This window comes from Xyrauchen texanus, chromosome 29, assembly GCF_025860055.1.
Source record: "Xyrauchen texanus isolate HMW12.3.18 chromosome 29, RBS_HiC_50CHRs, whole genome shotgun sequence".
Lineage (NCBI taxonomy): Eukaryota > Metazoa > Chordata > Actinopteri > Cypriniformes > Catostomidae > Xyrauchen > Xyrauchen texanus.
The window spans coordinates 28090577-28117989 of NC_068304.1; the positions used below are offsets into that span (position 1 = coordinate 28090577).

The following is a 27413-nucleotide window of genomic DNA, read 5'->3' on the forward strand; positions in this document are numbered from 1 at the left end:
TGTTATCAGAGTTCTCATAGTAGTTCATTTTTACTTAAAGCTTTAAACATTTTGAATCTACTTGAGCACTGTGGCTGTTTAGTTGAAATTATAGTTCCTCAGAAAACAAAAACAAATCACTTTAAAGCGATTTCAGAGCATATCTATTATTATCGAGATATATATAGTATATAGTCAATTGGCAAAAAAATATTGATATATAATTTTTGGAGCCATATCTTCCAGCCCTGTCGGCAGCACGCTTATGATGCTTTAAAATGCTGTCTACACAGGCAACTTACTAGGTTTTTGGAACAGAGCCTACTTTATGTTTGTTTCTGGCAATATGATTATTATTGTCTATGAGTTTTAGGATCTGTCCAGTGTGGTTGGTTGGCAGGTCAAATAGGCAGGAGATCACACTCAGGCCAAGAAATCTGATATTATGTTTGTGATTACATTCATTTTGAGCGCTAATAATGTTTTCAATAAAACTCAAAGCAATCATCAGATGCAGGCCAGCTGTCTAAGTCTGAGAGCCTTGGGCAAATTTCTCTCTTTTTTCTAATTTCTAATCTTTTTTTAAACTTTTTTTTATTTCATCCCCTTTTCTCCCAATTTGGAATACCCAATTCCCACTACTTAGTAGTTCCTCGTGGTGGTGCGGCTACTCACCTCAATCCGAGTGGTGGAGGACAAGTCTCAGTTGTCTCAGCTTCTGAGACAGTCAATCCACGCATCTTATCACGTGGCTCGCTATGCATGACATTGCGGGACTCGCAGCATGTGGAGGCTCATGCTACTCTCCACGATCCACGCACGATTTACCACATGCCCCATTGAGAGCGAGAACCCCTAATCGTGACAACGAGGAGGTTACCTCATGTGACTCCTCTACCCTCCCTTGCAACTGGGCCAATTAGGTTGCTTAGGAGACCTGCTGGAGTCACTCAGCACGCCCTGGATTAGAACTTGCGACACCAGGGGTGGTAGTCAGCATCAATACTCGCTGAGCTACACAGGCCCTGTAATTTTTTATCTTAATTTATTCTGAATTCAAACACTCTCAAGTTGATGGGACTTCCCTCTTTTACAAATGCAAAACTTTTTCACAATTTGTGCAAAAATGTATTGAAGTTAAAGATAGATCACCCAAAAAGGAAAATTCTGTAATTATTTACTCACCCTCATGATGTTCCAAATCCATTTGACTTTATATCTTCCATGGAACATCAGAGATGTTAGGCATAATGTCTCAGCTGCTCTCCTTCATACAATGAAAGTGAATGGAGACAGAGAATGTCGGGCTCCAAAAAGGACAAATAAGCATCATAAAAGTTAGCCATACAACTCGTACACTATTTACCACTTCTTCTGAAGCCATATGATCGATCTGTTAGAGCAACATGCTGAAATTTAAGTCATTACTCAGTGAAAATATTAGCTTGAAAATCTTTCTTTACCATTTACTTTCAGGAAAAGTGCCGCACAGTCATTCCCCTGTAAATAAATCCTTTGTGTTCAACGGAATAAATACAGTCATATAAGAGTTTGAAACTATATGAGATTAAATAAATAATGACCAAATTTTCATTTTTGGGTGAAGTATTCCTTTAATATATTCTACTTTATATGCATATACATTCATGCAGGTATTCGTGCATGCATGTATGCTTGTATGTGTATAATAGTGTGTCAGAGGTTTCAAAGAGTCACTAAGGTGAGTGTGAGAAAACTCTACAGTAAAAAAGACTGTCTGGATCAGTTTCAGGGCAGGGCTGAAGGGCAAGTGAGAGGGAGTGAATGGATTTCTGTGGGCATTAAGGGGGTGAAAGAACAGTATTATCTGTCCATCTTTGTATTGTGGTTAGGGTGGAGGGATGGGAGGGAGTATCAAAATCCCAAAGCCTCAGGTGAGGAGACAAACAGGTGAGTGCAGTTATTATGAGGAAAGGTGAGCTGTTCTCCCTCTCGCCCTGGCTTTCTTCCTCTCTCTTCTCCTCCTGCTTGCCTTCTGATCCTCTCTTTCTCTCCCTTTCTCTCTCTGTTCATGCAGAAAGTGTCGATTGCTGAGTGATGACCAACACAGTGTGTTTTACTGTTAAACTGTGTTGTCATACTGTAATGCTTTGTGGCTTCTCTATTGTTTATCATTTCCTGATTAATGGTGCTGTGATTGAAGATGTTGTCCTTTATGTGGTCAAACAGAAAATGAGATCATCACTATCCCTCTCTTCCGTTATGAACAGAGATGACAAGAAAAGAAAAGAAATGGAAAGAAAAGAAAAGAGAGGGGGTGTTTATAAGAAGGATGAATGGAAATGGAGAGGAAGTTGATGTGTGTGTGAACTATAGGTTGTAGAGTTTTGGAATCACTGTTTTTTGTCGTTGTCTTAAGTGTCCAATGTCATAACCTTTCTCTTGCCCCACAAACCACAATAACACAACACAAATTAAGATTTTTAGAAGAATATATCAGCTCTGTAGGTCCATACAATGCAAGTGAATGGTGACCAGACCTTTGAACAAGGGCATAGACAGGATATTACTCTTGGGTGGGCTTCAATAAAAATGGATTTTTGCCCGAATTTTCCTTAACAACAGAAAGGCAGCACATTCAAACAGTTCTTTCACACTTTCATAAATCATAATTTATGCATTCTTTTTTTTACTATTTTATAAATATATATTTGAAATAAAAAAATCTCTGGGTGGGTGTCGACAGGCCCTGGCTACACCTCTGCCTTTGAAGCTCAAAAAGGCAGATAAAAGCAGCAATAAAAAAAACACTCAAGTGGTTTAAGCCATGTCTTCTGAAGCGATCCAATCAGTTTTGGATGAGAACAGACCAAAATATAACTCCTTTTTTACTGTAAATCTTGACAGCAGTCTCCTTAGCGATCATGAATTCAAGCTCGTTTAAACTTCCTATAGTGCCATCTAGTGATCTGCACATGCGTCTAGTACTAAGAAGTGTAATCGAGCTTGAAGTCATGATTATGCCTAAAGAGTGCAATGGCAAGATTTATAGTGAAAAAGTCTGTTCTCACCCGAAACTGACAAATAAATTCAGAAGACAATGATTAAACTACTGAAGTCGAATGGATTCGATTTATGTTGCCTTTATCTGCTTCAAATTTCTGGCCAACATTAACTTGCAGTGAAATGACCTACAGAGCTTCATGCATAAATTATGATTTATGAAAGTTTATTCTTCTATAAACTTTTTTGTGTTCTACAGATTAAATAAATTCATGCACATCTGAGATGGCATGAGGGTGAATAAATGATCAGAGAATTTTTAGTTTTGGGTGAACTATCCCTTTATTGGTATAGGTTGTGACATTGCTCGTCAAATAAAAACAACTACTTACCACCATACCTGAATGCAAGCATACTTATTCAGATTCCACTTTCACACATCACCAAATCTAATCTGCTCTCAATTGCAAGGAAGGCAATGATATAATCTTCAAGTTTGCTCAGTTCAACCAGCATGGAAAAAATGGTCAAGGAATCAGCAGTTTTAACTTGTTGGGTGTTTAATTTCCTGCATGTTTGCTGAATTTAAGTGACTGTGATAACCAAGTCCTGAAGGTTATCTGATGAGATGAAGATTGGATGCCTACCCTGAGATATTTGAAGCAATTTATCACTGTCCCAGCAATACCTTTGGTGTCAGTTTTCATAAGAACTGGCCTGAGTGTTTTATTTATTTATGTTTTGAGCTTCTAGCTTTTTAAGCCTTAGTCACAGTTGATCTATCATTAATTCAGTCAACAGATGATGATTATTATAATTTTTTTGTTATTTAAATTAACTTTATGGTTATTGAAAAGAGAGTTCCCCAGAGGTTGCACACACATTGTGCTAAATGGCTAAATTGTTATTGATTTATTTTAGAAACCCTCCAGTCATTAATTTCTAGCTCCTGAGATCAAAATTGAAAACAGATTTGGTTAGAATTCTAATTTTAGTAATTTGGCATTTAACTTATTTAGTTCTAAAACCAATGGGAAAAATATGACCTAGGCTTGTTCTTGACAGATTTCAGGATATTCTAATACACCACCAATATTTATATTCTTTCCCCCAAACCACTTTCATTAAACCTGTAATCCTGTGCTTTAAACGGGGCAATGAAATGTTCTTGAGGGGGATATGCCTGGATAAATGGTGTGTAAACAGTGTGTGCATGTCCAGACATGATCCCAGACAGTGCTTATAATGAGCCCCATCTGTCATTTGAACATGTAAAGAGCAATATTCCCATGGCTCTGCGTCAATTCAGAGTAAATTCTGGAGAATATATTTGTGTGGATAAAAATCTACCCACAGGTTTGTTGAAATGCTTCAGTTTAATTTCATCTGAAAAAATAATTACAATTAGCCAATGCAGCATTGCAATTACCGTACTTTAATTAAGAGTTACCTGCCTTGTACAAGTTTGTCATTTGTAATTACAAGTTGAAAAATCTAAATTTTATGAAAGCCCAGACTTCGCCAAGTGACAGTTATGTGACGTCATGTAAGAACAATCAAAATGACATCGGCTGAAACAGTTATAGGAACAGAACTTATTTTGCTACCTTTACATGTTCCAGTGAATGGATATACAGTAGTAACCAGATATTTTGCTGTCATCAAAAATAAATCTGCACATGCATACATTTAGGGTTATGAGCGTTGCCATAGAAACTAATATGTCCAATTAACTTGAACAGTTCAAGTCGTATTTTGGAAATGTCATCTCATAATTTCAATGTTTCTGATATGACATGAATGCAGGATTAGTACTGAAATAATGTATCAGAGAACATTGAAGGGCTCGTCCACATTTATAAAACATTTTGTTTTCAAAACGTGCTGATTTAGCTTCGATTATGCCTCTCATCCACAGTGGAATGGTGTTTTCCTCCACAAAAACATAGACTTTCGAAAACGCTCCCTAGAATTATGGCACACTTTGAAAAACGATGACGTAAGAAAACTGAAAGCTGTTCAGTGTGGCCAGCCATTGAGGCCGTAAAAATTATAATGAAAGTATAGAAATTCTATAGTGACTGTGGAACTTTCTAAGCTATCTTTAAGTTTTGATTCTCCCTCTCATTTCATCTTTGCTCTTTTTTTTGCAAATGCACATCCATATACAAACTCACATTCTCTGAAAACAACTTTAAAGACTCCAGTCACACACAGACAAACACACTTTGACTAACTGACGTGTCAAATGATAGAGGACGAAAACAAATTGCATTAAGATTCCTTCGTGTATGTGCTGAAGATAAGAACCTAGCTCTGGTACAATAGGGTTTGAGGATGCTGGGACACTATGCTCTCATTTGTGTGTAAATTGGATTGAAGTGGGAGTTTGAATAATAAGCTCTAAGAAGGGAGAGACGCTGGTCTTGTTCTCTCATCACCTTCAATCAATTTAAGTGTGTATATGCTTTTAAATTTTTTTAGCTAAAGCAAAGTTTGCAGTGAATCCCTCAAAATTATACGTATAGAATACAGGAGTCACTCCTGAAATTGGGATGGTTGACATAGTGATAAGCAGTGGACATTTAGGTGTCTTGAAGCTGTAAACAAGAAACAAGGATGCCAGTAGTTTCACCTATTTGGTGTATCTTTTGATGAAATAAATATTACCATCTGAAACTGGGCTACAGTTCTTTGTAAACTGCCGTCAATAGAAGCACTATTCACTCCCATTCAAACGCATCTGAATGAGGGAGACTGGAAATGCAGCCTCGTGATGAAATTTTGTACTACTCTGTGTATCAAAGTTCAAGTTTGGTGAACTCTGAACAACGAATCCGTACGACGAGAGTACACTTGAACAATTGAAGATCAAAATGTCAAACGCTGTCCTCTTGGCACAATTCAAAGAATATTCATTTTAAAACCGCATGTTTTATTGTTGACGGAAAGTGAGTAGACTGTATATTTGAACATTTTTAATGATATTATTTGTAATTTTTTATATATTATTTACTTAAACCAGAAGCCTCCCTGCGTGACATCCTATCGTGGTCCGTTGCGTTGTCCAATAACTAATTTGCTGCTCAAAGCTGTGTGAGCGTCCCTTTAGAATGTGGTAGTCACTTCCGTAAAGGGCTGTTCTGACAGAACCTGTTCTTGTGGGGAAAAAAGCAAGAGTACAATGCATATACACAGGTGTCTTGAGATGGGCTTTTAAAAGTTGGCCCTCTTTTTTTTACCAGACCTTAATAATACATTATGTACTGTATGTAATTATGAGTTTAGCATGGGTTTATTTTAAATGCCCTAAAAATCAATTCCAGGGGCAAATTATCATTTCACATCAGGGGCATAATTCTTGACACTGCTTTGTAATTTTTGTGCTATGATCATTTTATGTTCTGCTGTATTGTTCCTCTCATTCCATTTTGTCCATTTATTCATCCTTTCTTTTGCTCTATTCTCTCTTTAATTTGTCCTTCTCCAAAAGTCAGTCACCCACAGAGTCTCTCCCATGCTTTCTGTCTCTTTTTCTTCTTTCATCTATATGCTCTTGGGAACCGCCTTGTTAACTAGACTATTCTCTCTTGTCTTATCTGCTCCAACACCACAGTTCCTTTTCCTTTTATCAGACTGCCTTCTGTCTAATGGTGAGACATTTACTTATTGAAAAGCTGGGACTAAACGCAGTTTTGAGTTCTGTTGAATTATTCTCAATCGACTCTGACTGGCAGGTTACTTTAATTGGCCATCCTCGTTTCGACAAGCCTTGTCATTTGTGCCTGATGCATTGTCTTCACACTCTCTCCTCTACTCTTCCGTGTGTATCTTTTACGACCCCTCCTGCTCTCATTAATTTGAAATCAGTTTATTTTTTCACCTCAATTGTTTTCCTCGTTGTTCTCTCCTGGCTAAGGGTAAAATATAGAATTTAGTGTCCAGGCTAGTTAACTGGTGCTCTAAAGTGCTGAATGGAGCAGATCAGTAAGGATCTGCAGGTCTGATTGGCTGTGTGAGTGGCTATTTCATTTATTTACTTGTGCTCAAGGCTCCTTCAGACTAGCTGAGCATGGCCAACCACCTTAAACAAAATCAGTCTCACAGGACAAAATTAACTAAATAGTTGTACCAGTTTTGTGTGTAGTATTTCATCAATACTGGCACAATCTTTGCTTGTTAAATGCTGTTCTATGTGTATTTAAATGAATTAATTATTTTCAATGCAAACACGCATCTTACGCAAGGGTAATTAATTCTAAGAGAATTCTGCCCAATTTGTCATGAATACGTACTGTGACTTTTTGGTGCTGATGATGTATTTTAATGTGACCAACATGCATTCTAAATACAGCTCCTTCCCTTTTCATGTAAAAGGATGACATGACCCATTACCATACCCAAAGACACGCACGTGCTAAACATGCTTGTGATGTTTTTATTTTAACATGCTAGACGAGGTAATTTCCTGTGAAAGACAAAAAGGGTCGGCCGCCACTGCCTTGGGCCTTGTCATTGAGCGACGCGAGGGGGCCTGTTGTTTTTAGTGCTCAGGAATCACATACCTTTGTCAAGCCAATTAACCCAGAAAGAATTTGACTTTGAGAGAGAGGGGAAATTATGGGATGGGGGACAAAGGGAGAGAGATTGTGAGAGAGGCAGGGTTTGGCTGCTGATAATCATGGCTGGAATGAAAGGAAAACAGTGAGAGAGAGAGAGAGAGAGAGAGAGAGAGAGATAGCACAGAAAAATAGGAGATATGATCTGGAGAGGGGGCAAGGTAGAGGTCAGGGTTAGCTGTTATTATGGCTATTTTCAGAACAACACACTACTGTACTACTGTTTATGGAGTATGTAGTATGTATACTGTGCATAGTATGGAATTTTTCTGTGTGCATGGAATATCTACTATATATGGCAAAATGTGCAGTATAAAACAGAGCACACTGCAATGGACTCAAGTCTCGATTTGACCTTCCATTTCCATGTGTGACAAAGTAAATTCAACTGTTTATCATATCTTTCTTGACTCTGCATTGGATTGTACTGCCATAAGTTAAGACATTTCTGCATGGAAAATAACTGTTGTTTATATCTGAGTTGACAACCGAATGTCAGTAGCTGAATTAAACATGCAATGTGATGAGGTCATGTGACAAGCAGCATACCACTATTTCAAACGTTTATTGTACCGTAGAACATTTTGTTTCAATTAAAAATACTAGACAGTTTACACTGTACGGCAGTATTCAGTGAAACTGCATTTATGTGCTTTTATACAGCACTCTTTTAGTGTCTGGCAGAGTGATGGTCAGTGTGTTCTGTTAATTATGTTGTGTATTAGTGTTTGGTGGTATGTGTATAGTTGTTCATTTTTTGCTTCTTTGAAAATGCCAGTGTGTATGTGTTTGAATAGTCAAGTGAATGTCCGTGGGCCGCACTGCAACCAAATGCCAAACTGCCTAAAGGCTTCTCAGAAACTCAGCAGAAATCATACATCTTTTTTCTAAGGAAGAAGGGGACAGAAGAGAATTATAAATAGTTTCAGAATAAGTAAACAGCTTGGAAATAAAGGACATTAAACAATGACAAAATACCAGCACTAGATTTGCCACTGCAAAATAAATAAATAATAATAATAATAATATCAAAATAAAAATAAATAAAACGTTCTAAATAATCATCTTTCTTGATTATTTTTGCCCTGTTTCGCAGTAAAAATATATAAACATTCTTTAAACAAAATAAATGTGCTTAAGAAGCAAAATTACATAAAAGAGAAAGCTGGACTAGTAACATAACGGCATTTTCCCGGTGGGCCGAAGCAATTTGGGGCTGATCAGGGGTAGACTGTCCATCGGGTCGGCCATGAAACGGGCCGAATGGGCCGCCCTGCAGAAAAGGACAAAAAAAGGACAGCAATAGGCATTTTAAAAATTCTCTAATCGTTTACTTACCCTCATGCTTTTTCAATATCACTTTTTTCCCCGGAACTATAAACTATTGTAAAAAAAATTAAAAATAAAAAGTATGGTAAAAGACTGTAAAAATGCTGCAGTAAAAAAACTTTAATTGGTTATTGGGTAGTTATAATATACAGTAAACCTTCTAGAATATATTTATGTAGTTTTACAGTAAAATATTCAAAAGAAAATCAACAACATTTTCTGATGTAAAAACTATGACTTTCCCATATAATTAACAGTAAAATGTATATTATGTTTCACAAGGGAGTACTAGGAATGTTTTACGGTCAATTATTGTTAAAATTAAAGTAATAACAAAAAAAAATAAATATCATATTGGTTTGGAACAACATGAGGGTGAGTAAATGATTTGGAATGTTTTGCTTTCAAAATGTAAATACATTTGATATTTGACATGGGGGGCAAGAAAGAGAACTTAATTTATTCAACTTAAGGTGTGTTTCAAGTACGAACCTCATTAAATGTGGTTAGATTTCTCTGAAAATAAGGCTTAATATCTTCCCATGTAATATTCTTCTTAAGTAAACATATCTTGTTTAAAGGATGTTTATACCTTTTAACTGGAAAACAAGACAAAAATACTGTAAGAAATTTTTTTTTTTGCATTGTGGAGATGGACAACCATGTTTTATAGATGGAATCCATGAGTGTACAGAAGTTTACATGGCATTTCTAGTGCAAACAAATAACTGAGCTGACCCCTCTAGACCCCTCTCTCTCTCTCTCTCTCTCTCTCTCTCTCTCTCTCTCTCTCTCTCTCTCTCTCTCTCTCTCTCAGGGCAATGGGGTTAAAGTAGAGAGATGCTTGTTCTAATTTAGTCTTTACTGCTCTCAGAACCCTCTGTGGCACTCGATACCTTGTTGAGGTGCTGGTATCATCTTGTGCTGCCATCAGAATTATATGGAATGCTACTGCTCCCATGGCAACACCTGCTCTTTGTAGGTGTGTGAGAGAGGGCAGGAATGATAAGTGCAATTATAATGGGGTTGGGTAAATGTGTGTGTGTATGTGTGAACATGCATAATTACTGTATTGATGTTTTGGGGTACTGTTTGGCATTGGTTAATGTGTAGGCCTGCACTACATCTGTCCTTGTTATAGAATCGACGTGAGGCGATTTTGTATGGTAGTAGACAAGGCATTTAATTGAAATACAGTTACATTTAATACAGTGGCCCCAAAAAGTGTTTGGACCCTCAAAGTACACTTAGAAATGTAAGAACATTGTTGCACTATACCAAAAATCCACCCAAATGGTATTTATTTTAAAGAAATGTAGAACACTTTAAACACACTTTTCAAGCAAAATACTTTACAAAAATAGTTTTTTAGATGTCAAATGATAAAGCAAGAAGAAATACACCAATCATCCACAACATTAAAGCACCTGTCTAATATTGTGTAGGTCTCCCTCATTAAATGAAATCATGCAGATATGGATCAGGAGCTTATGTTTATGTTCACATCAACCATCAGAATGGGGAAAAAATGTGATCTAGTGATTTGGAGCGCGGAATGATTGTTGGTGCCAGATGGGCTGGTTTGAGTGTTTCTGTAACTGCTGATCTCCTGGGATTTTCACACACAACAGTCTCTAGAATTTACTCAGAATGGTGCCAAAATGTAAAAAAAAAAACACCCAGTGAGGGTCAGTTCTATGACGGAAATGGATTGTTGATGAGAAAGGTCAACAGAGAATGGCCAGACTGGTTTGAACTTACAAAGTCTACGGTAACTCGGATAACTGCTCTTTACAATTGTGTTGAGAAGAATAGCATCTCAGAAGGCTATTCTGAGATGCGGGTTGGCGATGTTTTGGCGGCATGAGTGGGACCTACACAATATTAGGCAGGTGGTTTTAATGTTTTGGCTGATCATGTATATATTGTTCAAAATTATGTACAGTAACTTCATGCATCCACTTAAAATGACCTTTTGGGATAATTTGGTTAAAAGTAATTGAAAAAGTTAGTTCTGATAAACTAACATCATTTTGTTTGCAGGTGTGAGTTGGTTTGATATTTCTTTACACTGTAAATGATTTTTGTTGTTTTGACAGCATTATTACTGTTTTTCCAACTGCATCTTACTGTAGATACTGTTTTACATTATGTTTTACATTTTGTTGTTTTTACAGTATTATTGCTGTATTTTCCACTGTACCTTACTGTAGAAACAGTTAACAGTGTGTTACTGTCAAACTGAGATGTATTCCTTAGGAAAAAATTTGTGGGAATATAATTAAAGCAATTTACTGTTAAATTGCATGAAAACTGGCCCAATCCCAAACCTGTACATACACAATTTGTGGTATCATTTAATGATCTATTATCATAAAGGCAAAACCCAAGACATGTCTTCTCTGCATTGGACTTTCTCATACAATCGCATAAAAGGTATAACTGTATACGAATGCAACTGTCAACCTATGGATGTTAAGCCTGAACTCGACTCCTTGTCACTTCAGCCTTGAGAGGAGCAAAAGCAAAGCAATCTCTTTCCGACTGAACCAGGTGAGCAACAAAAATTGCACAAAACATCTTTTAGCAGTTTAGAATATTTTTTAAAACATTCATCATTTGACAATAAAGATCTGCATGTAAATACAACTAGCGTTGTAACGTTAATTTTTCTCAAAAAGATACTAGCATTAGTTATAATGCCCATTCTGTTTAGTATTTAACAAAGCACTTACAAGTTTTGAAGTACGATGTAGTAAGTAACCAAACTGCCTTGTCTGTGAACAAATGTTTTTACACTGGTCGAATGTGGGCAACTCGTTGGGTGCCAATGTCTTAGTATTTAATTTTTTGAATGGAATTTTCACTCTATGTGCTTAGTCATAATTTACCTTTAGAGTAACATTTATGTGATATTTGAGTTGTCATTGTGTAATAAATGTTCTGTTTGTAGAAAAGGCTCCATTTTTTTCATACATTTTTAAACTTGTAATTGATAGAAGCTAGTTACTCTACTCTGTAAGCTAAAACTGTGATTACTGTGGTTAGTTCAACTGCAATTTAATATAAACCATACAACAATTACCATAATTAATTTTACTGTACAGCTAGTATACTATATTTTAATATACATTATACAATCAACTACTATAATTAATTTTACAGTATGGCACATACTGTAAATCATTATACAGTGTGCTGTAAACTACTGTAGATTGTTTTACAGTAATTTTACTGAGGTATGGAATACAGCAGCTTGCTGGCTGTATGTTTTTTTACAATGTATCCAATGCAATCTAATTTAAGAATTTTTAAGTAGGCCTATCTTTAATATCAATGACAGTTAACAAACACATAAAGGGAGAACATTTACACTGGACAAAGTATAGAAATGTTTTCAATGTGTTCACTTGGTTTTTATTGAGGAGTGTGACAATTAGAAGCATGATAGTGGGTTATGTCAAAATAGAGCATGTAAGAATTGTGAGTGAATGACAGACAAAGGGAAATTCCTCTCGGAGGGATGGAGTTCTTCCTGTTGCAATGAGCAGTGTTTGTACAGGCTGTCTCAGTCGGGATATCCTCCTGTACCCATCTGTTTTTAAACACAAATGCTTCTCTTGTCATAATTTAGAACCTATGTGAATTTCACTTGGTCTGTTTGTATTTAATAACTTTTTAAGTGCTACCTAAGCTTTGCAATATTGTATTTCGGCTGCCATTGAACACAGCACTCATTAAACAAGGAGTGACAGAGAGAGAGAGAGAGAGAGAGAGAGAGAGAGAGAGAAAGAGAGAGAGAGTGTATGTGTGTGTGTGTTTGTGAGAGAGAGAGAAAGCAATGAGCATGAAGATGAATGCAAATTGGTATATAGATGTTTATGGATGGATGGACAGGTATTTAGAGGGGATAGTAGGTGGTGGGTGAGCGAAAGGACAGAAACAATTGGAAAAGGGCCTTTTAACAAAAGCCATCATCAGGGGTTAGATAGAAATAGACGTCTTGTTCTTCAAATGATGAGGGGAGGGAAAGAAACATAGAGGAATATGAAACTCATTTAGTTATCTCATATTTCATAATTAAATATGCCTGAAGGTGTTTTTTTCAGACAAACTTGTTCTCATAGGGGATTTGGGACATACTATATCCCTCATCCGGCATAAAACTAGCACAATTTACTGATCCGTCCATTAGAATTAAGAGACCAGACAGTAATTGTTAAGTAAAAAAATTTAAGAGTACTGTTTATAAACCTTATTTTGGATGTAACTTGTCCTGCAATGTTTGCACTACTGACATACATGATACCTCAAATCATGTGGCTTGTTGAAGAAAGGTGTGCTATTCCCAGCCTGGTCTTAGGAACATTAAATTACTGTGGCATAATTTTTGCAAAACTAAATTATGTACCTTAAAATACGTTTTCTGTAGTTTCCTAGTGAAATGTCCAGTGGGGGGAGCCAACCGCGAGTGAAATGGTGCCGTAATGAAAGTTTTTAAGGTGAATATTAGATAGAGGTTTTAATGAGTAAAACATACCTCCCTAACCTAAAACTTTAACCTAAACTTAGCGAATAGTGATCTAAAAGAAAACGAGAGGTAAATGAAACTGACACACTTACCCTTAACTAACGCCTAAACCTAACCAATAGTGTCCTGATACTAACCGAACCGCTGACTTCCGAGTTCAAAGTCCAGCACTCTATGTGTTCAGGTACTGTAGAAGCTAATCGTGGGGAATAAGTGTGAAAATGTAGGTGGGTCTCTTATAAACGCGTTAAAGAAATGTTTTGTGTTCTATAGAAGTTAAGTTCAGTCGATAGCATTTGTGTCATAATGTTGATTTTCACTTACAATGGAAGTGAATCAGACCAATTTTCATAGGGTTTAAACAGAAATGTGAAGCTTATAATTTTAACAAAGCACTTACTTTAATTCCTCTGTTAAAACCAGTGTATTATTTGAACTCTAAAGTGTGTTAATCGTCATATTTATATAATTGTTTTGTTTTTTGTTTTCTTGCACAGAAAAGGTTTGTAAGCAATTTTATCACACTAAAATAGCGATAACACGCATATTGTTTATGTCTTGTGGCTATGTTTTTGAAACAGTGATTTTTTTACGTATGCTAAGTACGCACCAATCTGATATCTGGATCGGTATCGGCTCCGATGCTGAAGCTTTTAAATGGATCAGGTATTGGTCCGATATTGGTCTGGGGGGAAACTAATAAATAAAACAACGGTTTCTTTTCTACTGATGACTTATACTGGAATTATTGTTAATTTTGCTGCTACATTATCCAGTATTCTAGTTAATAATGAAGTGTTTCTTAATAAGTGTGTGTGCGCATCGCAAGAATTTCAGTCAACTCGCTCCGTGTCCAATAAAAAACAATTCACATGCACCGTTTTCTTCATGTAAATTCTTCCTTTAATCCAGACTCGTTAGTAAATCAAACAAAGAAAAGAAAGGAAACAAAATATAATCTTAAATCCTAAATATCACGGATGCGGTAAAGAAAACTGTGCGACTCCACTCTATTTCCTATAAAGGACGCACAACCCTCCCTTACAGTCACAATTCTTAAAGGGCCAGTGCACAATTTTTACGTATAACATATTTCAATGTAAATATAGAGAATATTTATCTAATTAGTATACACAAAGAAAGAAAGTTACAATCAAAACACAAATATTCCAATATTGAAATGCAACACATAACATGCAATAATTGTCACTGAACAAAAGCAAAATTAGGCTCCTGCAATAAGCAATACATTTATATTGAAATAATGTGTAGTTAGAGGTTTGTGTTTCTTTACATATTAAAGAGTACTCAAAATTATTTCCACACAATAATGTAAAGACATTCTAAACTGATTATGCAAAAAACAACTCTGGTATCGGTTCGGGATCGGTATAGGCCGATACTGAGATTACCAGTATCGGAATCGGATTGGAAGAGAAAAAGTGTTATCGCTGCATCCCTAGTTTATGGATTGGCCCAATTCACTTTCAGCAAGTGCCACACTGTATCCCAGATTTTTATTTATTTTTTTTAAAGTAAAGGAGGGGCTCGTCAAAACAATTTTTGTGGTAATCAACAATGAACCACAAATGCTGTTGATTGAGCTTAACTTGTATTGAATACCGAATATTCCTTTAAAATGTGTCATTTTTTCATCCATTCTAATAAAAGTAATAGTGAGAAAAATTGCTTATAAAGACAAAGAAGCTGTTTTTGTTGTTATTCGTGTGAAAGTGAATAAAACGCATAGTTGTTGGAACTTCACAGACAATAAAATGGGCAATACAATCTGATAGTAGGAGGGACCCGAGACTTGGGAGTGTGGGCTCTTTTGACTTGGGCCAGGAAGCAACCGCCACTCTAGGTACCGCATTGCGATGTGCTAAAGTGATCAGAAAGCCTTAGCAACCACAAAGCAGTGCCCTGGTGGCCACCCATAACACCCTAGCATCATGCCAACAACTTTTGTATGGGCAAAAGTCACTCACATTTTCTTAGAATATTCAAAAAATGTAAAAAAAAAAAAATTGTTTTTGACAATATAGCCATACTTTCTGCATAAATACATTGATGAAATCATCATAGGTATGTTTGGTTTGTATGAGAGGTCAGTTTGTTCAAATTTCTAATAATCCCTTAAATAACTTTGCTTAAGAAATAGACCCAGACTGCTTATGTCTGGACACTGAACTCTTCACATTAGACTAAAAGAAGTCTTAATCTTTGTCTTAACCCCCCACCATACACACATTCTGATGTCAGCCAAACCTCTTTATTGAATGTTACTGAATGGATGATGGATTGCAGACGTGGTACTGCTATATGATTGCAGATAACTTTTTAAAATGCAAGGATAAATCTGTTATCTGTGATCAGCATATCTTTCGCTAAACTGAGAAGGTCCTGCAAGTTTCGAGGTCGATTCAACAGCATGAAGTGTTGCTATTCTGAGAAGCTGGATGTAGTGAAATGCAGTGCTAGTGAACTCGATATAGAATCCCTCATTATGAATTCACTGCGGTGCAATTTTGCAGTTTTAAATAGTGAGTAGAGCTCTTTCATACACATGCATCCAATTGTATCACACTGTCAAATGTCTCCCTTGCCAAAGGCCTTTGGAAATACAAAAATATCATCCCATTTAGATATGAAATTAGGGCATATGCATATACCAGTCATCTCATTCCAGAGGGAGAGATAGAGAACACTGTATATTAAGGTTTATGTCCAGAATATTTGTGTCTCTTGATTGACAGCTAGTCATCCACATAGACAGTGATGGTTAATGATGGTTTTTGATGTATTCCGTCAAATTGTTTTGGTGTAGCTCCTCATGTGTTTTGATGCAGGGAGGGTAATAGCAAAGGAATCGGTGCACAGCTACTACAGGAAAAAAGATGGGACAACAACGCTTTTAACAATTTAGAGGAGATACAAAGGGAACTGATATTAAATGGCACTTTAAACGAATAGAGGACAACATTTTCTTTTTCAACAAATAGTCAGTGAAAGTATATGCTATAACCTTCCACAAATTTTGATAGTCAACCTTAGGAGGTCACGGTAAATATTATATTGCGCAGAAGGTAGCGCACTTGCTCATCACTCACAATAGCTGTTGGTTTACAGAGTCCCAGGTTCAAATTTGGCCTGCTTAAGTGCCTCATCTCATGTTCCTTTGAGAGTCATTAGGTCACTCTTGTATCACTCTCACAACGATTGTCCTGAGTGGTGCAAAGTTTTGTCTCTGAGATCTTATCTCTGTTGATGTTGTTTACTGTTGGATCTTCCGGCATCTGTGCGTCGTTTCCCCTTTCGTTAATTTGGTAGTTTATTTGATTTATCTTGGGTGTGTGTGATTATGCATGATTGTATGAGAAACAGCGGCACAAACGTGATGAACAGGACATGATGTATTTGTGTGTTTAGTAATGGGACAGACTTTGCTCTAATGTAAACTGTTCCCACAGGTCTCAAGAATACTGCATTAACACAAAGAGATAATTATAGCTGTCTGTCATTCTTAAAGTCTTTTGAAGTCACCATTATTGGAATAAATGTGGCTTAACTCATATTACTAAATGAGTTTGCATGAGCATACAACCTATATTGGAGCAGATTTCAAAATTAAGTATGTTGATAACAAGGTTATTTCAATCCCTGCTAAACAAATCTGCTAAATTAATAAATGAAAAAATAAATACATTGAAATGTAATTCATTTTAAGAAACCCATTTGTATTTCTTTAAAAATTATATTTAAAGTTAAATTTTAATTAAAAGGAATGACTTAATTAAAATAAAGCACATATTTTGGGGTTTTGCATTTTGTGAGATCTTCTGTAATTAAAAATGTCACTAAAAGCAATGTATTTTTGACATAAGTCAGTTGGTACAGTATTTGACAGGTGGTGCAAAGTTTTGTCTCTGAGATCTTATCTCTGTTGATGTTGTTTACTGTTGGATCTTCCGGCATCTGTGCGTCGTTTCCCCTTTCGTTAATTTGGACGTTTTTTCAACATCAACATTTTAAGTTAAAATATGTATGAACTCTATCTTCCTGGTCATGTGACTGGTTTCTATTTCACCATTTTATAAACACCTCTTAACCCTAATAACACTAACTCTTAACACTAATTCATTTTAAATTATCCTGCAGTGTTACAAATAAATTATTTAATTGATCAAATATTCCATATAGTCTCTCAATTAAGATGAACTGATTAAAACGGCATGCATTATCATGAAATAATGAATAAAATGTTGTTTTTGTTAGTTTTAGATGGAATATAGTATATGACACTGCAAGACATGTCAAATACCATTGCACATGACTATGGTACATATCCAAGTAACATGGTATTGCCATCTGATACCAACACCAGCATGGACTCTATCGCAATAGAACATTTTTGTTAGGGTAGTTTAAGCAAAGGTTTGCTGAGTTGTGTCCTGTATTACTTGCTCTAAAGAGATAACATTTATTTTCCCTGTTTGATGATGATAGTGATTCATGACTAATTAATCATAACACAAGAAAGTAAAACTTACATCACGGACAAATTGAATAGAACAGAAATGACAGTAGTTCATCCAGAGCCAAAGGTGTGGTACACCGGTGGAGCTGTGATTTAGCAGATTTTGAACTTGACCTTTGACAGGAGACACTTTTACACCCTTCCTGCATGTGTGTGTGTGTTTGTGTGACTCCCTCACCTGTGTTTGTGTATGCCTGTAAATGACCTTTGGACACCTACAGGTCCATTGGCTTACTCAGTGCCGATGTAGTCTGAGAGAGAGAGAATAGAGAAAAATGGGTAATAGAAATGGAGATGGGCCAGCATTGATGTAATGAGTGGTTTTGTTTTAGAGAGCTTGGCTTCGTAACCTCTCTGTTCTTATGCCTCATCTTATCCGACAGGATGTCCCAGAGCCAAAACACAGACTGTGAGCTGAGAATATCAGCAGCTCCCTAAACCCAGCCCCACACACACACACACACACACACACACACACACACACACACACACACACACACACACACACACACACACACACAAAACAGTCATTACACATCCCACTTCAGATATGCTAAGCAACACATGGCTTGATGGGCTTAACACGAACAAGCCTCCCTCAAGTAAATATTTATTAGATCTACATGCTATTTATCCAAATAGCATTTTCCCATCAGGTGTATTGTCATATGATTCTGTTGGGACGTCTGATTGTTGTATTAAACAGTGTTTTAATTTACCATACTTTAAAAATATCTCAGATCTTAAGTAAAGATGTGGTCTGTTTAAAGCAAACATGGTCTAAAATAAGTCAGGCTGACTTGAATGTGATTTTGAAACTGTTTTATGTATGCTGATTTTCTAATTAAGCAAAAAGATAGAAGAGGCTATGCAATACTGTAAATACAGTCACAAGCTGCACTTTGTAAAGCACAATGCACAAGTGTATTTGAGTCGTGATTATATTCACAATACAGCACAGCCTTGAGTACCTTATTGCTTTTGTAAACATTTTAAACTCTAACCCTGCTAAATTAATCTGAAAAAATAAAAGTATGAATAAAATGTAAATTAATATATTTAAATGTAATCCATTTTAATGAACTCATCTGTTTTCTGTGAAAACATTGGTTAATTTAGATTAAAATTGTAAATTAACATGAAGAACTGATTTTAGTGTTTTGCATTTTGTGAGATCTACTCTTACAAAAAAGTAATCAAAAGTTCCTTGGTAATACTATGTTTTTTATTTGTTTATACATGTGCCAAATGGGTAGACAATGCTGTAAATAACAGGCATAATGGCTTTTTATACTGAATAGGAGCTTGAAATTCTCCTACAGGTAGTTCTCCTGTGTGAGGTGTGTGCGTTTGTTTTTAATGTTGTCTAGCACAGAGCGAGTGGTCTGGGTTATATCATTGTAGGGGGCTGAGAGAGGGCTCAAGTGTCTGAGAGGGTACCACTGTAGGTGGACATTTTTGTTTGTGTGTCTGAGAAATTTGCCTTTGTTCTGGTAGTTTTTTTAAGGGTGTGAGTGCTCTGAATGCTTCGAGCTTTTTAGGGCACTGAGTGCATGCTGTGTGTGTGTGTGTGTGTGTGTGTGTGTGTGTGTGTGTGTGTGTGTGTGTGTGTGTGCAAGTATGATTGTGTTAAGAGGCAAAAGAAAGAGTTTGGACTGCCACTCAGGTTGATATTTTAAAGGGTGCTGTTGAGTTGTGGAGAGCTTTTACTCAGAGTAGGGTAAGATTAGCCAATTTTTACATTTGTTGTCTATTATCACTTTATAAAAATGAGCATGTGACAGAAAGCCTTAAACATATGACCTTTTAAAAATAAGTGATCCATTGGGTCAGTGGGTAAGATGAGCCATCTGGGGGTAAGTTGACCAGTAGAATTTTTATAGTGATACCCGGAATACAATTCCACAAATTATTTTGTCAATAATTTCTAATCTATAATCTGTTTATTTATTCATTAGAATCTCTCACTTTACTCTTGTTTCCTTTAACACTGACTCTAATAATTGTTATTGCATGTAAATGATGGAATGCTTTAGATCAAAGCATAGTCTACAGTAAATACCTAAAGTCTTTGCCAGAAAAAAAATAAATAAATAAATAGACAAATAAATATATAAAAATCACTCTTTTAGGTCCACTTTTAATTGCAAATATCATAAACAGAACAGTTAGTTATTAGAACACATTTTTTGTTTTAGTAAAATCTAGTGGCTCAAATATCCCCAGACTCTTAGGTTATTTTTGCCCCATATTGACCATTTTGGAAAAAAGCACCTAGCTTAGTGCATCAGAGCTAAAACTGTCATTTTGTACCTTTATACATTTGCTTTGGCACAACAATCAGAAAACCTCAAATGTAAAAAACGTACTTTGCCAGCAACACGTTTTCTATAAAAAGAAACGTACCTCTTTTCCCATGTGCTTCTCCTATTCACAGCCAGATATAAATTATGGATATTTTCTGATTAAAAGGTCACATGACTAAAAATTTGTACAGTTGCTTAGATACATGGGGTGGGTCAACTTACCCAAAGTCTCATCTTACCCCACTCTCCCCTAATTGCAAAGAATGGGGACTGGCACTTTCAAGCTTCAAAAAAGATGAACGGCACCATAAAGGTATAAAAAAAATACAACTTTAGTACTTTAATACAAGGTTCTATATATGTAAGAACTTTGAGAATGTATTTTTCCCCTTTTGCACATTCAAACTCTAATCTGCTTTGTGTATGTGCTTTAGTTTGAGATACACATGAGGCTTTTTAGTCAGATGAAGTCATTCTTCTTCATCTCATGTCCATTTCCCAGTCAGTTATTCAATCACTGAATCCTTTTCTCTCAACACCACTTTCATCATGCTCCCTCTGTCCTGCCTCTGTGACTTCTCTTCTCTCATCCCTTGCTCTGCTCCACCACTCCTCTCCTCTGTGGTGGGTACTTATGAGTCAGGCGTGACTGCACATCCACGCTGCCTTTTAGAGTGTCGTTACCCAGAATGCTGCAGCTGTGTTATTTCCATGGCAGAGTTTGGACCTATCTCACTGGAGATCATGAGTGTGGCTTTGAATTATTCATTTAGGGGATACGGAGAGGAAGAAGAAAATTGTCCTCTCTTCCTCTTGGTCAGTCTATCTTTTTCTCAGTCTGTGCTCTTACAAATTTGTCAGCTCCCCCTTTAAATCAAGTTGTATTGTCGTTTAAGTCTACTCTATTTGTCTAAGTTCACATGACTGTCTGCTGACTGGGGATGATGGTGTATAGAGTGACTGCAGACAGACAGACAGACAGACAGACAGGTCTCTGTGGTAGTGCCAGTCGATGGTGACATTCTTCTGTTTCATGGGCTGGTTTTTGTTTTGAAAGTGCCACAATTTGTTCCGTCTGCATTTTAGAGAAGATATCAGAATAAGAGCTCAAACTAACAAAAGCAGATTTATGCAAGTAGCACATCAGAAACAGCAACGATGGACAATGACTTTATAAGTGATACTTGCTAGGGCAACTCACACTAAAGTATTAATCTCAAGTGCATAAGTCTGCATCGTTTATGCTACGGGCATGAATGATACCCTCAAACTGTGCAGGTTGTAAAAAAACGTGTTTTAAAGCAATCTGACACTTTTCACAGGTGATAAAATGGGTGCAAACATCCAATCTTACATTGACCCAAGCCATATAGAGGTATACTGTAGGCACTAGAATATCATAAGGACATATTGGGGGTGGGTTGGACATTTGGGCCTTCAAGAAATCACCTAGCAACCACCCAGAACACCCACGCGACCACATAGCAATGCATTAAAAAACCTCCCAGAACAACATAGCAGTATGGTGACAACATTTATATGGTCAAGCACCAGTCTCATTTTCTGCAGAAAATATTAAAATCTAGTCACTCTTTGCTGTTATACATGAACTAAAGAAAAAGTTGACTACACAAATGTATTTGTATTTTATATTGTGTTTAAACAGTATTTTTAGTTTATTTACAAAATGTGCTGTTTCAAACTTTGATTTCACTAGCTTACACTTCTTTGTTTTTCTCCTTTGTCTAGAAATCGTTTTCTCTGGTGATTGACGCTTTGGACCATGACAATGAGACATCAGAGACAGGTATGATGATGATGATGATGTGTGTGTGTGTGTGTCTCTTAAATAAAATCCATAGATCACATGCTTCCTCACACAAACGATTTGTTGCAGTTTAATACTGAAAAGAAAATGGAAAGAAGGACAATCCTCAAACAACAGAGAGACAATCCTTATTTTTCCCTCTTGCTTTCTCTTGGGGATTACAAGAGGGCTGAGTGATGCATGGGGTCACTCTCCGTGACTCTTTTCTGTTGCTTTCTGATTGTTTCTCCTTATAATTACAGAAAAGCTCTATGACTGAAAATATGTTGCTGCATTTCACCTATTCACACACACACACACACACACACACACGCACACACACTAACACACACTAACACACAAACCGATTATGTTCTCACATGCAGTCATGGACATTTTAATGAATAAATGCATAAATTACACACATGTGCAAGCCTCATAAAATGATACATTTTTATCATTTGGGTATTGCCACTTCATATTTTAAAATAAAAAAAATGAGGAGAAGCATAATTACAAAACACAGACTGATCCAAAACATATTACATACATATAACACAAATAAACACCCGAGTTAGACCAGATCAATACCAGATGTCTTAAAACCCAGACCAAAACAACAAATTGTCCCCTCGATGCCCAGATTCAGATCAGGACCTGTTGTTCCACAAACCAAGCAGTCCGTTTTAATAAATGCTGAATTTTCTACAGCAAACACTGAGCCAATTTGTGGCTATAAGGAGCCATTCAGAGCCATGAAATTCATGTGAATTCTCCATAATGCTGAAGATACAGTGCTCACTAGTAGCTGAGATCATTTTTACCTGGAAGATGTCTGATCTTATGTCAGAGGCCGTAAAATGAGACCCAGACCAAGACTTTAAAGGAAAAGTTCACTTTAACAAATATATTGACATTATTTACTATACTATCCCTTGTGTCATTGCAAACCTATACAACATTTACTTTTTCTGTTGAACACAAAAAGAGCCTTTTTAAAGATTTGTCCCCATATGACAACAGTGCACAGTTAACATGGCTTTCAAATTCCAAAAAAGACAAATACCAAGTCTTGCTTAGGAGCTTGACAGCCATGCTCACTATAAATTAGCTGCATGGAACAGAGCATTATAAAGATTCTTCCAAATTCACAATAAGACATTATGTTTCGAAATGTCTCGAGACCAAGGCCACCATATCAACACTACACATTTTATATGCTTCTTTCTTTTACCTTCTACTTTCATTACTTCCAACCTCTCTTCCACCTTGTTTCTCTTCTCAATCTCTCTTTGTCTCGTTCCTCTCTCTTAATCTCTCATTCAAAATGCCCTCCAGCTCCTGTCATGTCTTTTCATTTACTTTATCCATCCCTTCTCTCGTTCATTGGATTTAGAGCCTGTCTCGGGTGAGGTGAGACTTAGCTGGGCTGAGCTGAAAGTCTAAATGAAATGAATTTAGAATAAAAGAGCAATTTTTCTGCCAGCTCTGACTTAAAACAGAGCCATGTACATTATCCCAGTGTCATATAGTTTTAACAGTCTTTAACACTGTCTGTCCTAACCCATTATGCCATTGAGAAAGAGTGTGTGAGAGAGAAAGATTGAATGAGTGCCAAGAACACAAATGTTGTTCAGTTTTCCATTTCAGCATCTTTGAGACATCTTCTGTCCAGATATATGTAAGCATACATACACAAACATGCATAACCCCAATTCTCACTCTGAATTCACATGGACAGCTCAACATCTGAGGTGCATTGAGCTAATTTTTCAGGCCAAACACCTTTTCTCAGCTGTGTGGAACAAACATATGAATAGATTATCACTGATGTAAACAAGTGTTCATGAAAGTGTTTTATTATTTATGTTGTAGTATTTAAAGGAACAGTTCACTCAAAAATTAAAATTCTTTCTCTTCACTCACCTTCATGTTGTTCTAAACCTGTAGGTCTACGAATTTAATTCTTCTGATGGTGAAGTAGATAGTGGTTTATACTGTAAAGCTACAAAAAGTTCAAATAAGCATTTAAAAATAGTCCCAATGACTCTTATACTCTATATTCCAAGTCTTCTGAAGCTATTCGATAGCTATTTGATTTCGTAATCATAAGATTATAGGACCAGGAATGAGATTGATTGTTTTAATTCATGTCTAATGGATTTGATGGATATTTTGTGATAGTTCAGCCATGACAAATGTCAGAAAGATTTGGCATATCATTGGTATAACACATTGATAGCTTGATAGAATATTGGTCTTGGCAGACTAGATCTGCTACATTGCTGCTGCTGCTTAAGAGCAACTATGGAGACACAGTAGATGTAGATGTAGATGTAGTATGTAGACAATACACAGACATACTGAGTTAAACCGGGCACACACGGTGTGAGTTCTGACACTTGGGAGGTTGTGAGCCCCTGTACACATTACGAGTCAGTTTATCTGAAAATCGCACAGATGCAATCGTACACAACACAACCTTACGACCTGGTGAATTTCGGAGCAATTGCATGAATTTTCACGCTATCATTATAAGACATAAAGCCAGAGGAGGACATTGCTTTAATTCCTCATAGCTTGCGATTTATAAATAAAAAGGAAGACTGGCATGGCCAGGGGCTGCATTATCTGCAAACTCATCTGCAGATTAAAAATAAATACATTTGGGATAATTATTACAAATGCTGTCCAACATTTGACAGATTCAGATTTCGAATGGAGGCTGTGTGATTTTATGACTGCATACGTCAATCATAACGACAGTGTGTTGCTGCCAGATTCTACATGATAATAAAGTGCACAAAATGTACAAAATTAAAAATAAAGTGCAAACACTAAATTTGCACACCTTTTCTGATTGTTATATACTTGGATTTAATCTAAGCGCAAACATGACATTTAGTGCAGAATAGGGTACCTGTTTTATTAAGCTTTAGATATATGCTACATCCTTCTCATCTGTGTCACTGCTTGCATGTTGATAGCAGACATGCTGAAGAATTCTTGTACATGTGAATACACTTTAAAGCCACACATAGCAAAGTTTATAAATCTTGTTTTAGCACTGTGGTTGATTGACAAGTAGAACTTTCCACCTAGAAGTCCTTTGTTTCACTAGACATGCACTTGAAGATTTAAAAAAAATATTCCATCACATATCTACTATCGTGTATTAAAATTATAACAGATGCTAAATCCCTCTAAATGTAGCTCTAGAACTGAAACAAATTCAAATATGACCATGATGGATATTTTAAAACTCTGTCTGTCAGAGTGCTAAAGTTTGTTTTCTAGCACAACCTTTATGGCAAATTATTTGTTTGAAGAGCAGAGAACAGCATGGCATATCTGTAAAATCCTTCCCAGTGATGTGGTCGTGAATAATATGGGAAAACACCGTTTTAACATGGCCATTTTCTCCAAATGTGTAAAAGTCTCATGAACACTCAGTTTTCATTGATCGTGTGAGTTGTAACACCTTCCCCTGATTGGTCAACTTCAGGTAGATCGCCAAATCGGCTCGTTCAACTGCACACACCTCACAAATTCAAGCCAACAGTGGCCACATTTTTTAGACAGTTTTAAAAATTATCAAGAGGTCATGAGCTGCTCGTAAGCTGCTCAGCTCCGCTTGTTAATCCTCTCACACGATGCGAGCCGCGACCACACGATCACCAACGATTTCCATGCGATCTCTTCCGACTGGAAATAATAGTTCGGGAGCTCGCACGACATCCGAAAATCGCACCATGTACACCCGCCTTTAGGCATGTGGACATGCTGATACTGCTGCACAAGTAGACAAACACAAAACATTCTGCACTGAGCATGTATGACATGCTGCTGCACATATAGACATTACAAACAATCTCAATGTAAATGATCTAGACAAGTTGAGCTGGGGTGGAGGTGGATTTCTGAGAAAAACTCTCACAGCACACTTATGTACAAAACTGAGCAATATAAATGTTAGACAAAGACAAAGATGCAAGTAGATTTGGCTACCAGATTTCAGCAAGTAGATTTGGCTACCAATCAGCTTACAGCATTCAAGCCAATTGTCTTAATATGTTACATGTGAGGGAGCCAATTGTTTAACAGATAACAGTTCAAAGACCTTCTTAGCTTGCGCAACATAGATTTCCATGGCTGAACTTTGATCATTTATCTTGCACGTTTGAGATTACGCATGCTTGTGTTTATGTGATTGTGTGTGAGATCAGAGTTACGTTCATGTATATTCACGTGCATGAACATGTCAGTGATAAACTGTGTTCATGCTCCTCTGCATAATTGCTGCCCTGCTATAGTCATTACCATCTCTCTGACTGTAGTAGAATGGTGGATAAATTGAACACTGACAGTGTTTTTTCTGCAGTCCATTAACAGAAGAGGATGAGACCATGTCGAGCAGTTCTGTGTGTGTATGTGTGTGAAGTTTTTTGTTTTGGGGGTGCACTTGGGTTTAGCTGTGAGTTTATTTTTATTGAGTGTGTGTGGTTGTTAGGATAACTTATCTTTGTTTGAACACCTTCACTCTTCCCTGTTTTCGTTCCTTTGTTTTTGAGACCAGATGTTCTCATCTATTAGACCAGGGGTTTTTAACCTTATTTAGGCCAATGCTTAGGCCAAGGTTGCATTTGAAGCAGGCCTATAATGTATATAGTACCATATTGACAGTGTGTATCATACTTGTAATGTTTAAATTGCAAATCCATTAAAGTTATCATTATTGAAGTACAGAGTCATATACCTTAACATATGATATACATTTTAATGTGGGAGGGGCAATTAAACATCTAAACTTTAAAGTCAACTTATTATTAAATATTATATTATTTATTATTATTAGAAAGAATAATATATTTTTGCCTGCCCCCAATTGATTGTGAAGACCACTGTTTAGAACCAAGTTCTTTCTTTCTTTCTTTCTTTCTTTCTTTCTTTCTTTTATAAATACAGTATACATTCAGAGTGCTCTGAAAGAGATAATGCAATGTCAACAGGATTCAAGATGAGACAGGCTAAAAGTCTCTATCATCAGTTCTATAGAACTGTCCAATAGAACACACCAGGGACTGGGAGAGAAAGAAGAAAGGACAAATTCAATGTTTTATCACCCCTCAGAGTTGACTATGAGCTTCAGTATTATGCTGTCATCACAGTTGTAATGTGTTATATTTTACACATGTGTCACTCTTACTCGCTGGCACACTTCATCAAAAATGCCCTCTTGAATGTCCAAGTTTTGGCTGGTTAGAATGGTTCAGTTAGCATGGTTCAGTTCAGTTAACTACACCATTCTTGAAACAAATATGCA

The 27413-nt window shown here is 36.5% G+C and overlaps 1 protein-coding gene across 1 annotated transcript in view; it reads left to right on the top strand.

Annotated features, from left to right (window-relative positions):
- LOC127622990 (protein jagged-1b-like) overlaps positions 1-27413 on the top strand; it is a 61972-nt gene that overhangs the window by 16651 nt on the left and 17908 nt on the right. Inside the window, exon 3 of the mRNA XM_052097213.1 lies at positions 22033-22090. Within this exon, the coding sequence (XP_051953173.1) occupies positions 22033-22090 (58 nt within the window). The remainder of the gene's footprint in view (positions 1-22032; positions 22091-27413) is intronic.